General features: G+C 30.4%; 3 protein-coding genes across 3 annotated transcripts; 1 reads left to right on the top strand and 2 right to left on the bottom strand.

The window, feature by feature from the left end:
• The first annotated feature begins 1,137 nt into the window (after positions 1-1,137).
• On the top strand, positions 1,138-5,624 carry LOC101489095 (protein NRT1/ PTR FAMILY 5.1). Its single transcript, XM_004500486.4, has 4 exons — positions 1,138-1,345; positions 1,497-1,714; positions 2,405-2,961; positions 4,466-5,624. The coding sequence occupies exons 1-4, from the start codon at positions 1,240-1,242 to the stop codon at positions 5,349-5,351; spliced, it is 1,767 nt and encodes a 588-aa protein (XP_004500543.1). The 5' UTR covers positions 1,138-1,239; the 3' UTR covers positions 5,352-5,624.
• Positions 5,625-7,871: 2,247 nt separating this feature from the next.
• On the bottom strand, positions 7,872-10,664 carry LOC101489428 (CBL-interacting protein kinase 2-like). The gene is made up of 3 exons (XM_004500487.4): positions 10,248-10,664; positions 9,986-10,065; positions 7,872-9,452 (listed from the first exon to the last, which is right to left on the bottom strand). Exon 3 carries the CDS (start codon positions 9,446-9,448, stop codon positions 8,069-8,071), a length of 1,380 nt encoding a protein of 459 aa, XP_004500544.1. The 5' UTR covers positions 9,449-9,452; positions 9,986-10,065; positions 10,248-10,664; the 3' UTR covers positions 7,872-8,068.
• Positions 10,665-15,827: 5,163 nt separating this feature from the next.
• LOC101490067 (uroporphyrinogen decarboxylase, chloroplastic) lies at positions 15,828-19,025 on the bottom strand. Its single transcript, XM_004500489.4, has 5 exons — positions 18,967-19,025; positions 17,891-18,001; positions 17,602-17,790; positions 16,954-17,079; positions 15,828-16,502 (listed from the first exon to the last, which is right to left on the bottom strand). Exons 1-5 carry the CDS (start codon positions 18,991-18,993, stop codon positions 15,987-15,989), a joined length of 969 nt encoding a protein of 322 aa, XP_004500546.2. The 5' UTR covers positions 18,994-19,025; the 3' UTR covers positions 15,828-15,986.
• Positions 19,026-19,031: the final 6 nt, after the last annotated feature.

Raw genomic sequence — 19,031 nt, forward strand, 5'->3', positions numbered from 1 at the left:
AATTAAGCATCACAATTTTTAAAATTAAAAATTATTGTTATTCAAGAAAAACAAATATATAAATTATAGTTGAAGTAGGATAATAATTTTAAATATTATTGTTGTGTAATAATTGTCTCTGGCTAAAGCTATTGTAAGAAAAACATATTTTTTTACTTAGCATGATATTTATTCATTCAATTCATAAAATATATGATGAGATTGAATTTAAAGTTGTTAAAAAAAATGACGTATCCACAATTAAATTCACAATATATAGTTAGAATAAACAGATAAAATATTCACAAATGTAACAAAATTAAAGTGTTTTAAATTCTCATATCTATGAGTTTGTAACATTGACAACGTCAAAATTATTGATTAATTGATCAAAATTAATTTGTTAAAATGAATCAAACAAATATTGCAATAAGACAAGAAATCAAACAATGTCGCACTAATGATAACAACAAAATCAAAAACAAAATTATAACTATGTAAAAATCACTTATTAAAATTAAAAAAAATATTAAAAAAAAATTGAAAAATAATTCTAAGTTAAAAATAATTCTAAACTACTCATCTGATGTAAGAATTAGAAGATAAGTGTTTATACCAAGTAGAGGGGATGACACTCAGACTTAGAGGAGTGTTTCATTTCAACCGAGTGAAATATTTTAAAAATTAAAAATATATTTAACCTTTAATACTTGAAAAAATATCCACCTTTTGACATTGTATTTTCAACTTATTTTGGAAAATCAAAATCTGAATCATCTAATTAACAAATGTCGACGGAGATAACTTAATTGCGTGAATGTGTGGCTATCTCAATGAAAGAGAATCTAGAACCAGAAATCTATAGAGAGCATCTTTTGTTAATGGTGTTGAATTTTAACAAACTCACTTTATTTGTTTAACGTCCACAAATAACAACTTAAATACTCACTCAATTTTTACTGGAATGGTAGATTTGATCATCAAGTTACTTAACCTACAAATTAATATCTCATATTAATATTCATTTATTATTTATAGTTAAGAAACCTCTAATTAACTCCAATCATAGATGTAGATGTTCTTAATTAAGTCTTAACTTATTTACATATTGTGACAATAAGTGAGCTTTTACTCTTTATATATAGATAGCTACTACTAGCATTGATCTCTACATCTCAATTAATTGCTTCCTTTCATATATCACTAGCTAGCTAGCACTTATTTTTCCTTTTTCGTGTTATAAATAAATATATATCTCTAATGGAAACCAAAGAAGATTATACCCAAGATAGCACTATTGATTTCCATGGCAAGCCTGCTATTCCATCCAAAACTGGCAAATGGAAGGCTTGTGCTTTTCTTGTTGGTAAGTACAAAAATATTGCTAATTAATTACATGCATGTTTGGTTCAATTTTTCGTTATTTTAAAATGAGCTTAATTAATTTAATTTCGAACTTTGTTTCAAAATACAAGTCCTTACATTGATTATGAAGAAATGTTAATTAATGATGTTAGGCTATGAAGCATTTGAAAGAATGGCCTTCTATGGAGTTGCATCGAACTTAGTGAATTACCTAACAACACAACTTCATGAAGATACAGTTTCATCAGTAAGGAATGTGAATACTTGGTCAGGTTCTGTTTGGATAACACCAATTCTTGGTGCTTACATAGCAGATTCTTACTTAGGTCGCTTCTGGACTTTCACTCTCTCATCTCTCATTTATGTCTTGGTAAGCTAACATTAATTCACATCTAATTAACTCATAAATATGCATTAGTGCTGCGAATCTTTAATAATTTAAAATATTAAGAATCTACTTCAATCAGGTTAATTTTCCAAGTAGAGGACCACTTGTTAATTTGGACTATAATTTTAACGCTGCGGCAAAATGTAATTGATGTGGCTTAAATTGCAATGCAATATTGATATAATTATTTTAAATTCTGCAATATTACGGTCGCAATTATAGTGGTGGATTACAATTTAAAAGGATTATTTGGACCATAGACAAAGCATGAATTACTAATTCTACAATATTATTTTAATATTATATGTTATAGATACTAAGATATACACAAAAGTTATTGGAGCAAACAAGTCCACTAATAGAATACACTACTATATATGTCATGTGTCAACATTCATAAATAGTCCAAATCAACAAATTTATGATATGTAGCCCAACAATTAAGTTATAGCCCCCACCTTGAATTGATTTAGACAAAAATGAATGATTCTTTAAATTCTTACGTATGCCCCGTGACAAAATTAAATTACCTCAATTTTGTGGCATAGTGATGTTACTACTACTATCTAGTAGTAGTATATGCATTAATTAATTAGACGTAAAACTATGTGGCTATGCATTAATTGATTAATTAATTATGTATTCATGCACAAATTCTCCTACACGTGACAGGGAATGACACTTCTAACTGTAGCTGTATCACTCAAGAGTTTGAAGCCAACATGCACAGATGGTGTTTGTAAAAAGGCTTCGACGTCACAAATTGCATTTTTCTACATAGCACTGTACACAATGGCAATTGGGGCAGGTGGAACAAAACCAAACATATCAACTTTTGGTGCTGACCAATTTGATGATTTTAATCCACATGAGAAAGAGTTAAAGGCTTCATTCTTTAATTGGTGGATGTTTACTTCATTTTTAGGTGCCTTAATTGCAACTTTAGGACTTGTTTATATTCAAGAGAATTTAGGATGGGGACTTGGATATGGAATTCCTACTGCTGGTTTATTATTGTCATTAGTCATTTTCTATATTGGGACACCAATTTATCGACATAAAGTTAGGACATCTAACAGTCCTGCTAGAGACATAATTCGTGTCCCTATTGCTGCTTTCAAGAATAGAAAACTTCGGCTTCCTAGTAACCCTTCAGATCTTCATGAGTATGAGATGGAACATTATGTTAGTAGGGGGAAAAGGCAAGTCTATCACACTCCAACTTTGAGGTATGTTAATTATAAGATACTTCCATTTTCTGGTTAACAAAAGTCTTTTTTTTTTCTTCATTTTCTATTTCTTTTATCTGGAATATGATGATACTTTCATTTTTTGGAGCTTGATATGTTTTCAATATGATTTAAAATTGTGGTCTACAATTACAATTGCAATTGCAGCTGCATTGGCTGCAAATGTCAATATTTTACTGTAATGTAAAAGTTCGAAGCATAGCTGCAATCACAATTTAAAATATGATTTGCATTTTGCTACGTGTAGAAATGAATGAAGGACAAAACCAAAACAAGGGGACTGATTCTACTATTGGGCTCACTCTACTAGGGAGTAGTAGTGTCTTGTGGGGTAGTATATTGGGCTCACTCTACTAGCTAGTAGTAGTGGTCTTGTGGGGTAGTATATGGTAAAATTTGAAACCATCAAATTTGGTAGAGGAAAAGGCATATTCCATTCTTGTTAGACTCATCATTGTGATAGAGAATGTAGAAAATGGTCCAATATGGTCTTAAGATTATGTGCTCCCCATTTCTAATGTCTTGTCCCATACACAGTTGACCAACTTAAGTTTAGGAGTACAATTTTCCCTATTTGCTTAACAAAGATGGATGAATCTAGCGGAAGAGTCTAATTTACAGTTGCGTAACTGCATTGAAATATGTATATATTTAGTGTCTAATGATTCCTCGAAAAGTGGAAGACACGTGAATCTTGAGGCCCACCAAGTTATTAGTCTTGTTGAATTTCTCGATTGGCTTTGCAGCCACTACACATGTGTAGCTGCATCAGAGAGGATACAAGTTGTTCCTTCCATGTCACGGTCTAAGGTCTACATGTAATGCTATGATGCTCACTTTAATGATTAGTCACTATCTTTTGGCCAAGTTGTATTTCCATATTTGTCACAGTTGTGTCCACAAACACATCACTGTAGTAAATTATTACAACCAACCACCACTACTTTGTCACCAACCATAAATCTAATTGCATGCAAAACACGGGATAGTCCACTGTCCATATGTGCATTATTCGATGTGCATAGAGTCACACATAGGATAGCCATAGGATGAATCCATTACCGGAACAACATTGGAATTTGGAACATTCCACTACGACACAATGCACATTTGTTAGACCAGCAATCCCGATACAAAAGATTAAAGATACGAAATGAAATATGTAAGCAATGAACACACAATGATGTTTGATTACGGAGTTTGGCCAATTGTGCCAATATCTTTGACTTTAGAACAGCTGCAATATTTTTCTATTATGATTTAAGATTAAGGTTTATAGAATACAACTTGTATTTAAATACTACGGTTGAGTACAACATTACACCTGAACCGTAGCCAAGGACTTCACCCCAAGTCGCAACCCGGCATACATTTGGACCAGCCCACTTTTCAGTAACTATAAATTAATTAAATTCTTACATAAATTTTGTTAGCTAGAAGTTGAAAAAGTGAATTAACCATTGTTGGAGTGAATGCAAATCAGGTTTTTGGACAAGGCTGCAATAAAAGAAGATCCTACAACTGGTTCCTCAAGAGTACCAATGACAGTAAACCAAGTGGAAGGAGCAAAGCTTATCTTTGGTATGCTCCTAATATGGCTAGTAACATTGATTCCAAGCACTATTTGGGCACAAATCAACACTCTTTTTGTGAAACAAGGCACCACCTTAGACAGAAACCTTGGTCCTGATTTCAAAATCCCAGCAGCTTCTCTTGGTAGCTTTGTGACTCTCTCAATGTTGCTCTCAGTCCCAATGTATGACCGGTTTTTCGTACCATTCATGCGCCAGAAAACCGGCCATCCCAGAGGAATCACATTGCTTCAAAGACTTGGAATTGGATTTTCAATCCAGATCATAGCCATTGCAATTGCTTATGCAGTTGAAGTTAGAAGAATGCATGTGATAAAAGAGAATCACATACTTGGTCCTAAAGATATTGTCCCTATGAGTATATTTTGGCTGTTACCGCAATATGTTCTTATCGGTATAGCCGATGTTTTCAACGCCATTGGATTGTTGGAATTCTTCTATGATCAATCCCCTGAAGACATGCAGAGTCTTGGAACAACTTTCTTCACAAGTGGAATTGGTGTTGGAAATTTCTTGAACAGCTTTTTGGTAACAATGACTGATAAGATAACAGGAAGGGGTGAGAGAAAGAGTTGGATAGCTGATAACTTGAATGACTCTCACTTGGATTACTATTATGGATTTCTGTTGATCATGTCAGGTATCAATTTGTTGGTGTTTCTTTTTGTTTCAAGTAGATACATTTATAAGAAGGAGTCAACAAGGATCAAAGAAGCACTTTGTGTTCAGATGGAGGCAAACACAACTTTGGATGCATCTCTTGGTTTACAAGTATGAAAAACTATATTGCTTTGGACACCAAAAACAAAAATAACTAAGAATGAAACTAGATAGTTAACTAGGTAGGGTGTGCTAAATAACCAGCGGTGATTTTAAGGCTATGTTTCCATTTCTTTTAAGTTAAGATGGAGCTGAAGAAATTCAGATACTTAAGTTTGGGTAGAATTCATGAAAAATTTATATGTAAATATAAAATATCCTCATTACACCTTGTGTAATATTTTGTAAATTATGTTTGCAATGTTAGTTTATCTTGCTTGCTTTTGCCAATTGATTTTCATGCGCAAATACAATGCTTCAATATCTTTGTATTTATGGAATAGGATATATTTTGAATCACTGTAGGAATGCATTCAATTAGAAGAACATGTTAAATAGAAATTGCAACTATTTAGATGATTTGATAGCTAAATCGAAAATTGTGCGGCAGAATGATAAAAACAAAAACTTAAGGGGAAACTATATTGAACTCCCTCGAGTTCTCTTCAAATGACACCAACACCCCTTCTAGCATTCACCTCTCTTATACTCACTAAAAAAATTGCACCAAACAATTTTTGTGTCACATTTACATATATTTATGTCATTTATTATATGATACAATTATAATTTTCGTTTTAATTTATAAATGTACGACCATATATCTGATATTTGCAATTTTAAAATGTATGATTGTGTTCTTAGTGACCCAACGAAGTGTGTATTTTAATGTCTTTTTGATAAATGACAGATAAAGTTGAAAGTGTGACGAAAAAAAATGTAATGCACAATTTTTTTAAAAGAGGTAAGTGCATTTTAAAAATTATAGGGGCGTGGGTGCAATTTTCCCAAAACTTATGGTATGATTAGCTAATTAATAAATGGTATAAACAAGAGATACCTTAGAAAGTTGGGGACAATCGCTAGACAAATCTGCATGCAATTTTTAGAAGATGCCTAAAAAGAAACACAATAATGAACATCACTAAAATAGTAAAATGTAAAAGCAATTTCTAGTTTCTAGGATCAAAGAAGCACTTTGTGTTCAGATGGAGGCAAACACAACTTTGGATGCATCTCTTGGTTTACAAGTATGAAAAACTATATTGCTTTGGACACCAAAAACAAAAATAACTAAGAATGAAACTAGATAGTTAACTAGGTAGGGTGTGCTAAATAACCAGCGGTGATTTTAAGGCTATGTTTCCATTTCTTTTAAGTTAAGATGGAGCTGAAGAAATTCAGATACTTAAGTTTGGGTAGAATTCATGAAAAATTTATATGTAAATATAAAATATCCTCATTACACCTTGTGTAATATTTTGTAAATTATGTTTGCAATGTTAGTTTATCTTGCTTGCTTTTGCCAATTGATTTTCATGCGCAAATACAATGCTTCAATATCTTTGTATTTATGGAATAGGATATATTTTGAATCACTGTAGGAATGCATTCAATTAGAAGAACATGTTAAATAGAAATTGCAACTATTTAGATGATTTGATAGCTAAATCGAAAATTGTGCGGCAGAATGATAAAAACAAAAACTTAAGGGGAAACTATATTGAACTCCCTCGAGTTCTCTTCAAATGACACCAACACCCCTTCTAGCATTCACCTCTCTTATACTCACTAAAAAAATTGCACCAAACAATTTTTGTGTCACATTTACATATATTTATGTCATTTATTATATGATACAATTATAATTTTCGTTTTAATTTATAAATGTACGACCATATATCTGATATTTGCAATTTTAAAATGTATGATTGTGTTCTTAGTGACCCAACGAAGTGTGTATTTTAATGTCTTTTTGATAAATGACAGATAAAGTTGAAAGTGTGACGAAAAAAAATGTAATGCACAATTTTTTTAAAAGAGGTAAGTGCATTTTAAAAATTATAGGGGCGTGGGTGCAATTTTCCCAAAACTTATGGTATGATTAGCTAATTAATAAATGGTATAAACAAGAGATACCTTAGAAAGTTGGGGACAATCGCTAGACAAATCTGCATGCAATTTTTAGAAGATGCCTAAAAAGAAACACAATAATGAACATCACTAAAATAGTAAAATGTAAAAGCAATTTCTAGTTTCTACTAATTTCCTTTTGCTACTTGTTCTTAAGCATGGCTGCAAGTTGGGGACAAACTTTACTCTATTAAGAGCATTGAGCTTCTACTTAGTAAACTACATGAATGAATAACTACACTAGAGCCTCAAAATGCTTTGGTTTCAAACAAGATAGAGCTTCAAGCTCTAACAGCTGACACTCTAACTTGAAAGAAGGATTGCAAACTACAATCCATACAGTATACCCTAAAGCTTTACAGAAAAAATATGGAGTGGACAGCTATGGGTGAAAATTCAACGGTTGAGATATTTGCAAAATACAAGCATTTATGATTATGTGAAAACCTATTGAGTTAAAGGGGTTTTCAGTCAAGGAATTGTCCTCAACAGTTTTCCATTAATTTGAACTTATTAACGATTAAGCCTGTGTCAATAGAGAATTATAGAACATGAGAGCGGAGATGAGGAGATTCAAATCTTGGTTGCCTCTTATAATCGTTAAAACTAGTCGGACTTTTTCAGGGACTAAAACCAAAGAAAATGTATATTACAGGAATAAAATAGTTATTCAAATCATTGGTATAATCATCAACAATTCAATCATCATAATAAGTTTTTCACTGAAACAAATAGTTCAAAATCTGAAATCAATGATTCTTTTAAGAACTAGACACCGCCACCTTGATGCTACTGTTGTTCAGCTCACCTTGCCAAATCCAGACAATACCTTTGAGACCAGGTTTGATATGTTCCTGCAATATCTCCTGGTATTCCAATGCATCGCCACAGGACTTCTTTATCTCGACCAGATAGAAAGACGGAGCGAACTCGAATATTTCAGCAGTAATAACAAGCGGCGCTTTATGATGTTCCTTAGACCTCTCCAATTTGATCAACCCTCCATTCTTCTTAATTACCTTCATCCTCAAAATGTGAGCAATGTCTTCTATTGCAGATATGATAGACGCAGCCGAGCTCATGGATGTAAATTTGATATCTTCCCTTTCATCAGTACTTGGAAAAAGGACAGACAAATCAAGTCCAGCAGACAGAGAAAGTATATGAAAAGCATTAAGATATGTTGGTTGAAGAACCAATGCTTCTTGATTTGCCTCAACAGAATCACTTCCATTTTCATACAAGCCAGTAACAGCATTATCAGAATCAACAACTGCAGCCACATTTGTAACCTCTCTTTTCACTTGAAAAGATTTGGTATCCAATCCTCTTCGGAACCATGTATTTTCCGAAATTTTGGCAGTAGATATCCTAGTAAATGGATTAGGATCAAGAATTCGAGCTAATAGTCTGCGCAGTTCGACCGGAAACCAGCCCGGGCATTCATATTCTCCCCTGCCTATTTTCTTATACAATGACATTAGATTCATATCATAGAAAGGTAAGTGACCTGTCAAAAGAGCATATAAGATCACTCCACATGACCAAACATCAGCTTTTGCTCCATTATAACCCCTTCTGCGTACAACCTCGGGAGCTACATACGCAGGAGTTCCACAAACAGTCTGCAGCATGTTGTTTCGGCTATGAGATTCTACGAGCGCACTCAATCCAAAGTCAGCAACTTTAAGGTCTCCGTGTTCGTCCAACAGCAAGTTTTCGGGCTTCAAATCCCGATGATAAACACCCTTTCTGTGGCAAAATTCAAGAGCACTCATCAACTGTTGGAAGTACTTCCTAGCAGTGTCCTCAGAAAGTCTACCTTTCGCTATCTTAGCGAAAAGCTCGCCTCCTTTGGCATATTCTATGATGAAGTATATCTTTTTTTTGGTGGCCAAAACCTCATAAAGCCGCAAAACATTCGGGTGTTTGATCAGTCTCATGATAGAGATCTCTCGCTTCGTTTGAAGCTCCATTCCGATTTTTCGGACTTTCGCCTTCTCAATAACCTTAATAGCAACAATGTCATCAGTTATCAGGTTCCTTGCATGGTAAACCTTTGCAAAGTTTCCTTGGCCTAGTAGTTTTCCAAACTCATATTTATTCATCAAGACATTCCCATTTTTCTCCATTATAGGCATAAACCTTCAAACACAAATTAAGATGCACTCAATGTTCAGCATATATTTTTGTATCACTAGTGTCAATTCATATGCTTACCCTAAAGACTAAGAAAAAAGAAACATAAAAAAACCCTTTTTATGAATGTAACATTAAATCAGTGAACAAAAATATATGACATATATGCTGTTTAATTAGAACAAAAAGAAATTCATGGAAATAAATAGTCCAGTGAAAGTTGGCAATGTTCTTAAAAAAAATCCAGTGAAAGCACAAAGTGTATTGCAAAAATTGAAACTTTGGACACTCACAAGGTTATAATTCAATCAGATTATCATAGGAAACAAAGAAGCAAACAAAACAATTCAAAGCAAATCAAAATCTAAATCTAAATCAAAAGGGTCAAGTCTAGTTTCCCTCGATTTGTTAGAACAACGACTCCGATTCAAAAGAAAATAGATATGAAAAACACAAACAAAGAACACACGGGATTTGACGAGAAAAGTAAACAAAGAACACACAAAACTTGATCACAAAGTTTGGCAAATTGTGTTTACCTTTCAAACTGCAGAACAATTGCAGGACCTTCAAGCTTAGGGTGATAAATTATATCTGGTGTTTAAATATCCCGAGCGACCTGTCCATTTATTAGTAAACTATGAGTCGTACTCAACACGATCAAACATTCAAATATGAAGAAAATAAAGATAACCAAGCCATGTTTAAGACAATTTACATGAATTCCAACATTAACAAGCCTAATTAAGAAGATGACATAGAAAACTAAAGAATAGAGATATAGAGAGAAAGAAAGCACACCGTTTGAAGAGAAGGGAAAACCTTGAAGTGATGGAAAAGTTTGAGAGCAAAGCACATGATGTTATAGCAAGCAGTGGACAACATGCTTGTTTATATATAAAAAAGCAGTTTTCAGTTTCCACATAGTGACAAAATGAAGGTTACATATAATGTGGGGTAGGGGTAAAGGGTAGTCTTTGTAATATCAAACAACATTCAAAGTTCAAACAAAAACTTTCTCTACCACACTAAGTTACCATCACGAAGATTTGCCAGGTAGGTGGAAGCTGTGGCATCACAACAAAAACCATGGTCCTCTTACTAGAAAGAGGTATCCCAGGTTAAAACTTACGCTACACCATATCAAATGTGTTTGTAGCTACTGTTATTTATGAACCTTATAGTATCAAATTATTAATAATATGAATATGAAAACGAACATAATTAGTTGTGTATTTCTGGCATTACCAGGTGGGAATTTGTTGCAGGTAAATATTATTATGCATTTGACTCGTGAAACTTTTTATTCTGTATATTACATTTTTTATTAGTATTTTTAAAAATAAGATAACATGATTAGTTGATTTGCTACACTCTAGAAAGCCGTTTTATTAACGTTATAATTGGTGACTGATGTTCTCAGTAGCGGATATCACGACATCCCCTGTTTTATAAAGAACAGCATCAATTATTAAAATATAATATTTATGATTTTAAAAAACTGATATAACCTTTTACGTGTCTCTCTCTTAACATTTGTTATCTACTCAATTTATTCTCTCTCTATTAATTTGCAGTCAAATTGCTTCTTATATTTTTTTAGATTTTTACTTTTTTTCTCTTTTATTTGAATAATTTTTTTATGTAAAGAGATTATTTAATTATTCGTAAATCACAAATTAAATCGCTAATCATGTTAGAAATTATACAATTGAAAAGATAAACAAAAATAGAGTAGATATTTATTAAAATTTATACTGATAAAATATAATAAAATTAATACAACAAGTTTTATATATAGATAGATATATTCTCTAATATCGAAATATAAATTAACTAATGTCTAACACAAACTCTAACACCCTAGTTAGCAACTCAACTACTATCTATTAACAAATTTTTACCTGTTAACCATTAATATATAATATAGTATGATACTATTTGTTAATTGTAAATTATTTTAATTAATTTATGTATTTTTTAGGAGTGACACGATATTTAAATATAAGAAAATTAATCTATTTTTTTAAGAATAAAGCTTTCCACAAAGATGAAAAGCGTAAAGTATATATATTTTATTTGATTAGGTCGTGTAAAGTTCTAAAAACTTGTATAAATTGTAAAACTTGTGAGAATTGAATTTCAACTTTTTAAATTTGTCGACTATATATAAATTGTATAAAACTCTAAAAAAAATATATGACTTTTATGAATTTCAATTATAATATTTTAGTTAATACTCGTCGCTCTCAAATACCCTTCGATATTTTGTATAATATCCGCCTCTAATTATAATAAGCGTGAATCTTACAAATATCATATACAATTTTATATTTTTTTTATTACATATCATATAAATTTTTATATTTTTATAATATAACTTTTAATGATATGATTCCTTCCAATAAACGGAAGAAAAATACAATGATTAGGTATGATATCTTTCTAAAACCAAAAGAGCTATCCTGTGAAAAGAAACTCCCCCAGATAAACATGTATAAAATTATGCAATTGAAGAAATAAAATATAATAAAATGAATATAGTAAAGTCTATATATAAATAAAAAAATCATAAAATAGATATATTTTATTTAATTGAATTGTGTGATGATATAAAAACTTGTGTGAATTCTTTAATTTGTGAAAATTTTGTGACTTGGAAAAATTATCAAACTTGTAAGAATTGAAATTCTAACTTTTTCAATTTGTCGACTATTTATGAATCGTGTGAAACTCTAAAAAAAATTATATGACTTTTATAAAATTTCAATTATAATATTTTAGTTAATATTTGTTGTTCGCCGACTCCCTCGATTTAAATATATGATAAATTTAAGTTCAATCATCAATGCATAACTTAGTAAGAATATGAATTTGTTTTAATTTTAAATTAGATTTCATATTAAAGACAAATCTACATCTAAATTTCACCGCTAACAGTTTTTAAAAAGAACAAATCTTTACGGTCAAACATAAATAACTGTTTTTCACTATTACTGTAAAAAATATTTGTATATAAATTAAATTTTATTGTATAATCATTATTATATATACGTGTATTAATAGTCAAATAAGATATATATGAAAAAAGAAATAAAAAATATACATATATGTAAAAAATATATAGGACGAATTTATAAACAAGAGCTTAAATGGCGGTTTCAAAAAATAAAAAATAAACAAGAGCTTAAACCTCACGGTCATATTGTTTCCAAAATAGAAAACTCAGTCATAAAACATGTTTGCATAAATTTAATTATAATATTTTATGAAGTTACCAACATATAATTATAATATTTTATGAAGTTACCAACATATTGTTTTTTTAAGTAGATATATTGGCAAACAACAATGCGAAAAAACTGTCATGCATCGTAAATATAAACTAACTTTACATAAATCATTAGTTTTTAACATCTCATCACACAATTGTAACGGAAACAACTATACAATCAACCTCCACGTTATAGGTGTGAAAGTGTTTTAAGTGAAGTTTTCCTATTAAAGTGAATAAATGAATTTAGAGGGTTAGGGTGCAGTGTGCAAAACGGCTTGAACATAATTGTCTGAAGTGATAAAGGATTGAAAGTTTTGTTTGTTTTCATGAAATGTTCCCCTGTCTCTTTCTCAGTATCAAGACAATTTAGAGCTGTTGTCTGCTTACATATATCTGATGTGGATTATCACTCTTTTACGGTACATCACGTTTGTGTGCACATTAACATATGTGTTTTTAGTTGCTCTCTTCACTCTGCATGCCCATTGCTATACTTCTATAATCTACTTATACTACTTAATCTGATATTGTTTGTAAATTACTTCATATATATTTTATTTTATTAATATTTTTGTAAATATTACATCATTAGTCACTGTATACCTTAGTAATTAAATTTTTATCTTAATTACATAACATATACACCATTACTAAAATTGATATATTTCATAATGAAATGCATAGAAAAAAAGATAATTATATATATTTAATATGACTTAAACGACCTAACAAAAGCAAAATAACTTAAAAGATTAATTTAATTTAATTAAGTAATTTAAAAGATTGCATAATATATTTTGGGTAACTGATATATAATTTTAGTCATCCAAAAGCTTATTTTCAACTATCAACATCTGGATGTTTTATTATTTTATCATTTTTTAAAAATTTGACAGCAAATTATCCCATATTGAAAAGAAAAAAATAAAATTAAAATGTCCTTTTTTTTAAATCTTATATGTGATCGCATTTTGGGCATGCAACTTCTTGAAGGAAAAAAATTTACATGCAATAGAAGGTCGCATTACGGGGATGCAACCATGTACTGGTTTAAATTTTTTTTTCTTCGTTTTGGTAATTGGAAAGTCGTTTATTTAAAAAATTAAAAATAATTATAATATTTTAAAAAATAAAATATTATAAATAAAATAAAATACATTAAATTGAAGAAAAAAATGTGATTAACTAGATGTGCCTAACAGCGTGTTATATTATTTTAACAACTCTATTTTATTTTGTAGATAAATTTAAATTATTATACGTTTTGCAGATGAATTAACAACTTAATTATATTTTGTTAACAAATTCTTCCTATTTTTTCTCCGGATCAAATAAATAAAAATTAATAATAATAGCAAAAGTAATTTAATTAAAAATAGTAAATTATACTAATAACATTACATAAAATACATTAAATAGAAGAAGAAGAAGAAAAAAAAAAAAAACTTCAAATTGAAAAACCCGTAATCCTCATTTGCAATCGGATACATTGTTAATTTAAATTTGATGTATTTCTTTTGTCTTCAATTTGATCATATTTATATTATTATAACAACTTTTTCTTAATTTCTAGATAAATTAGTCACATAATTATATTTTGTTAACAACTTCCTCTTTTTTTTTTTCAATTTGATCCAGATAAAATATTAGGAGAGAGTTGTTAATAAAATAAAATCTAGCTAATATAAATTTATCTAGAAAATAAGAGAGTTATTAAAATAATATAGTAAGTTGTTTGTTTTAACGCATCTATTTAACTACAATTTTTTTCCTTCAATTTAGCGCATGTTATTAATAGTATTTTTTTTTTATATTTTTAATTTATTAAATAACCAGTTCAAATGAAAAGAAAACAATTTTCAAAACGTGTAGATGACTACATCCCCGATAATAATTGATATAGTTTATCAACAAAATTATTAATTTTTATTTATTTGATCAGGAGAAAAAATATAACTAAATCACTAATTTCTATAAAACAGAATAATTGTTAAAATAATTTAAATTTATCTATAAAATAGGAGGAAGTTAAAATAATTAACAATTGTTTATACACGTCATATCAACTACATTTTTTTTCTACAATTTAATGTATTTTATTCATAACATTTTATTTTTTAAAATATTATAATTATTTTTAATTTAATAAATAAACAATTTTTTAATAGCCAAAACGAAGAGAAAAAAAAAATTTAAACCATGGTAGCATCTCAAAATGCAACCTTCTATTGTATGTAAAAAGATTTTTCTTCGAGTAATCGCAAATCTATGATACGATCACCTATAGGATTTAAGAAATAAGACATTTTGATGTTTTTTTTTTCTAATGTGGAGACAAATTACCGATTTACCGAGTAAATATAAGTAATTTGACAACAAATAGCCACACTGACTCCGATACCTTTTCTTTTATATATAAATAGTCTAATAATCCATTATTTTCGGTACTTATTCTTTTATATATAAATTCATATTTTCTAAATGACAAGACCTACATAAAATTTTATATTAGTCGAATATTTTATACAGATTCCAAAAAATAATATACAAAATAGAAAGAAAAAAAAATATATTTACTATATTTACCCTTAATTATAAACATCTATTGATAAAAGATTTACCCTTACATATCAATACACAGATGATATTTTAATCATTTTTCTATATATTTTTTTAATAACAGTAAAATTTGTAATAAAAACTTATATTTAAAAACAAAGGTGGTCTATTTATTATTTTTAACGAAATTATAATCAACTATTGATAGTTCACCATTACTTTTAATGAAAATGGAAGATAATAAATTAGAAAGTATATATACATATGTGTGTGTGACTCAAATCAATGTTGTGAAAACAAGACTGAAACAGTCTGTTTTACTGGTTGAACCAGAAACTAGGCCATTCTAACTATTGGTTCACAATCTTATAGAACCAGATTGACCAGAAATAGGTTCAATAGGTCAGTTTTCTTTTCCTTTTTAAAAAATATTTTTAAACATTTTTTTTAGTCATCTAATTTAAGCATGACTGAATTGAACCGTGACCTGATATTTTCATCTGTTCTATCTTGAGTCTGGTTCTAATAACATTGACTCGAATAGATAAAAGTAAAGTAAATATTTTAAAATGTTAACTTGGCAAATTGTCGTTAACATGATTATTTGTTTTATTACTGAAAATAAAAATTGACAAACCAAAATCTTATATTACCTGAGTGAAATGAATAAAAATGCTAGTAATTAAAAAATCATAATTAACTTCTTAGTATCTGATTCCTTTTGCAACCTCAAAAAAATGTGCTACATTCTCCTCAGGTGTACCTACTACAATGCCATGACCAAGATTCAAGATATGTTTCCCTCTACCAGCTTTCCTCACCGTATCATATATCCTATCAGTGATGAGCTCTCTTGAACCAAAGAGAACACCAGGATCAACATTACCTTGTACAGCTATATTTGGTCCCAGTCTCCTTCTACCATCAGCCATATCAACCGTCCAATCCAAGCTAACTACATCCACACCAGTCAAAGCTATTCTCTCAAGCAATCCCCCTGATCCACTTGCATAGAGGATAAGAGGGAGTTCTGGATGGCTTTTCTTCACAGTATCGATAATCTGCTTCAAGTAAGGTAAACTGAATTGTTCAAAATCCACAGGACTAAGCTCTGTTGCCCACGAATCAAATATCTGAACAGCTTGAGCTCCATTGTCAGCTTGGTATTGTATGTATCTTGCCATTGATGTTGTAAATTTCTGCAGTAATGAGTGGAGAATCTGTGGACGAATCAAAGTTCAATAAAGTAAATGAGTGTGATAAGTTAAAGTAATAATAATGCAGAACTTGTTGCACTCGGAAAGTTGAAAGCATACTAGTTTGAATATAGTACTAGGGACTAAATGATAATAAAAATGCATATGAATTGGTAAACATGAATCATGCTGATCGTTTTTTAATCATAGAATCAATAATTCAAGCATTTCCGCAAATTTAACAGCCCCATCATAATACACAACATTGAAGAGAAGACAAAAGCTTTCATTCAAATGCTACTCAAAGTAGCCTCTCAAAATAATCATAAATCTGATTTTTTTTTTCCATCTTCTGATTTTTATCAAAAGCATGACAAACATTTTACAAACTTTCAGGATTCATTGGATAAGCACCTCTTTCCACAGTGAGAAATTTACTGTGACTATGAGATAGAGGAAGATGACTGAAGAATACCTTGGGTTCAGAGAAAGCCAATCTCTTTATTTTTGAGAAGTGTTTTGATGACCCACCTTCAACCACATACGATGCCAGGGTGAATGGAGCCCCCACAAAACCTAGGACTGCAGCTTTATTATCCACCTATAACCAAGTAATATGATAAAAAAAAACATTAAATCACGGGCATTATACATTGATTGGGCCACAGAGAATAACAATAAAGCAACAAATATATGAAATTTAGATTAGATAATTAATCTCCAGGAAATATTATTTAATATATGAAAAAGTGTTTTAATACAATTGGGACATACAAATCAATTCAACGATTCACATTATCTTGATAGCCACCAGCAGGACGGACAGTTTAATAACAGATAGTTCTGTGAGTTTTCAAGATTATACATTCCCTCAAAAATCAAATCATACATGTCTTTGATCACATATTAAATAACTCAATATCATTGCATCCCTCCGTCTATGATTCACAACCAAAAAAACATCCACAAAACGCAGAGTGCCTTTTAACTGAAACAAATCTAAAGAACTTACAGTCTTATAGTATTTGACTAAACAGACAGGTTTACTTTTTTTTAGCTATAAAAAAATTGTGGTGTGAAATGTAAAAACAGAGATGCAAAAGAAAACATAGGATCCTCATACCTCTTTCCTCAAAATTGTTAGTGCTTCACCAACATATGGAACTGAATCTTCGGGAATAAACTCCCTAACTTGATCAACTTGACCTGCTGTGTGAATGGGATCAAATATGACAGGACCCTTACCTTTGACTATATCAAAGGGTATATTCATCCCAGAAAGTGGGGTCAGAATGTCTGAGAATAAAATCACCTGTTACATAATCAGAATCACAACACAACACAAGAAGTACGGTCACAAAAATACTGCACAAAGCATAAAAATATATATAAGTGATAGAGAGCTATGTTACCCCATCAGGCTTGAAAACTTTCCATGGTTGCAATGAAATTTCCACCACAAGATCAACATTTTCAGACCTTTCACGGAATGAAGGATATTTCTCACAGATGACTTGGTAACTCTGGTTAATAAAGATTGGAAAGAAAATCAGATCTCCTTTCAGTATAGAAAAAAACTCACCAAACTTAATCATGAAGGATAAAATCACAACCAATTTAATGTTTGCTGGAATTTAAAACAGGATAAGTATAGGAAACCAGTCAGAGAATGTGACAATTCAAACAAATACTTGGGCTGAATTCAGAGTGAAAAACCACAGAATTTCTTTAAAATAGAGATAAGTTATCTAAACATCTCTCCGACCACTTTTAGTTTCAGATGAAGTGAAAAGTGAAAGAGTTAAACACATTCCCACTGCACATGTTAAACAGAGTCATTTCCGGTATTTCATTTTGATTAAAAGGGTAAGTAAGTAATTCAGAACAGAAACTACTAACTTCATAAGAATACTAGAAAATTTACAAACACCAAACACTAAGGTTTTGTTTGGATAAACGGCTTAATTCAATGCTTATAGCATAAGCATGTCAAATGTGCTTGGATCTCACTCCCAAAAGCTAGTTCAGAGAATGAGGGTGCCCAAACACATGAATACATTCAACAGTCACAAAACTTGGTAATGAGCGACTCCAATACAACTTCACCCGTGGGTCCTAGGTTCAATTCTCACATTGTCATCCTTAACTTAACCCGGCTTTGATACACATATATGTATATACGGTATATGTTTGGGTACTCTCATCTCTTTTGGGAGTGAAATCTAAGCGCATTAACAAAACACTTATCATATTAGTGCTTATTAATAAGATATTTCTATACCAGAAGATAAAATAAAATCGCACTGTTCTCATATAATCTATAATCTATAAGTTGTTTCTATAAGCTATCTCAAAAAGTCTTAGAAGCCACTAGAAAAGCTCAAATGAGCCAATCCATTTCCAAACAGACCCTAAAATTTGGAGGTTCTAAAATCAGAAATGCAAAAGATTAATACCGAAAGCAAAACAAGTAGGTGCATAAACCTGCCTTCATGTACCTCCCGGCTTGCCTCATAAGCCAAACCGGGGGTCTTTCAACTTCTACCCCACGAA

The sequence above is a fragment of the Cicer arietinum genome, chromosome 5 (genome assembly GCF_000331145.2).
Source record: "Cicer arietinum cultivar CDC Frontier isolate Library 1 chromosome 5, Cicar.CDCFrontier_v2.0, whole genome shotgun sequence".
NCBI classification, from domain to species: Eukaryota; Viridiplantae; Streptophyta; class Magnoliopsida; order Fabales; family Fabaceae; genus Cicer; species Cicer arietinum.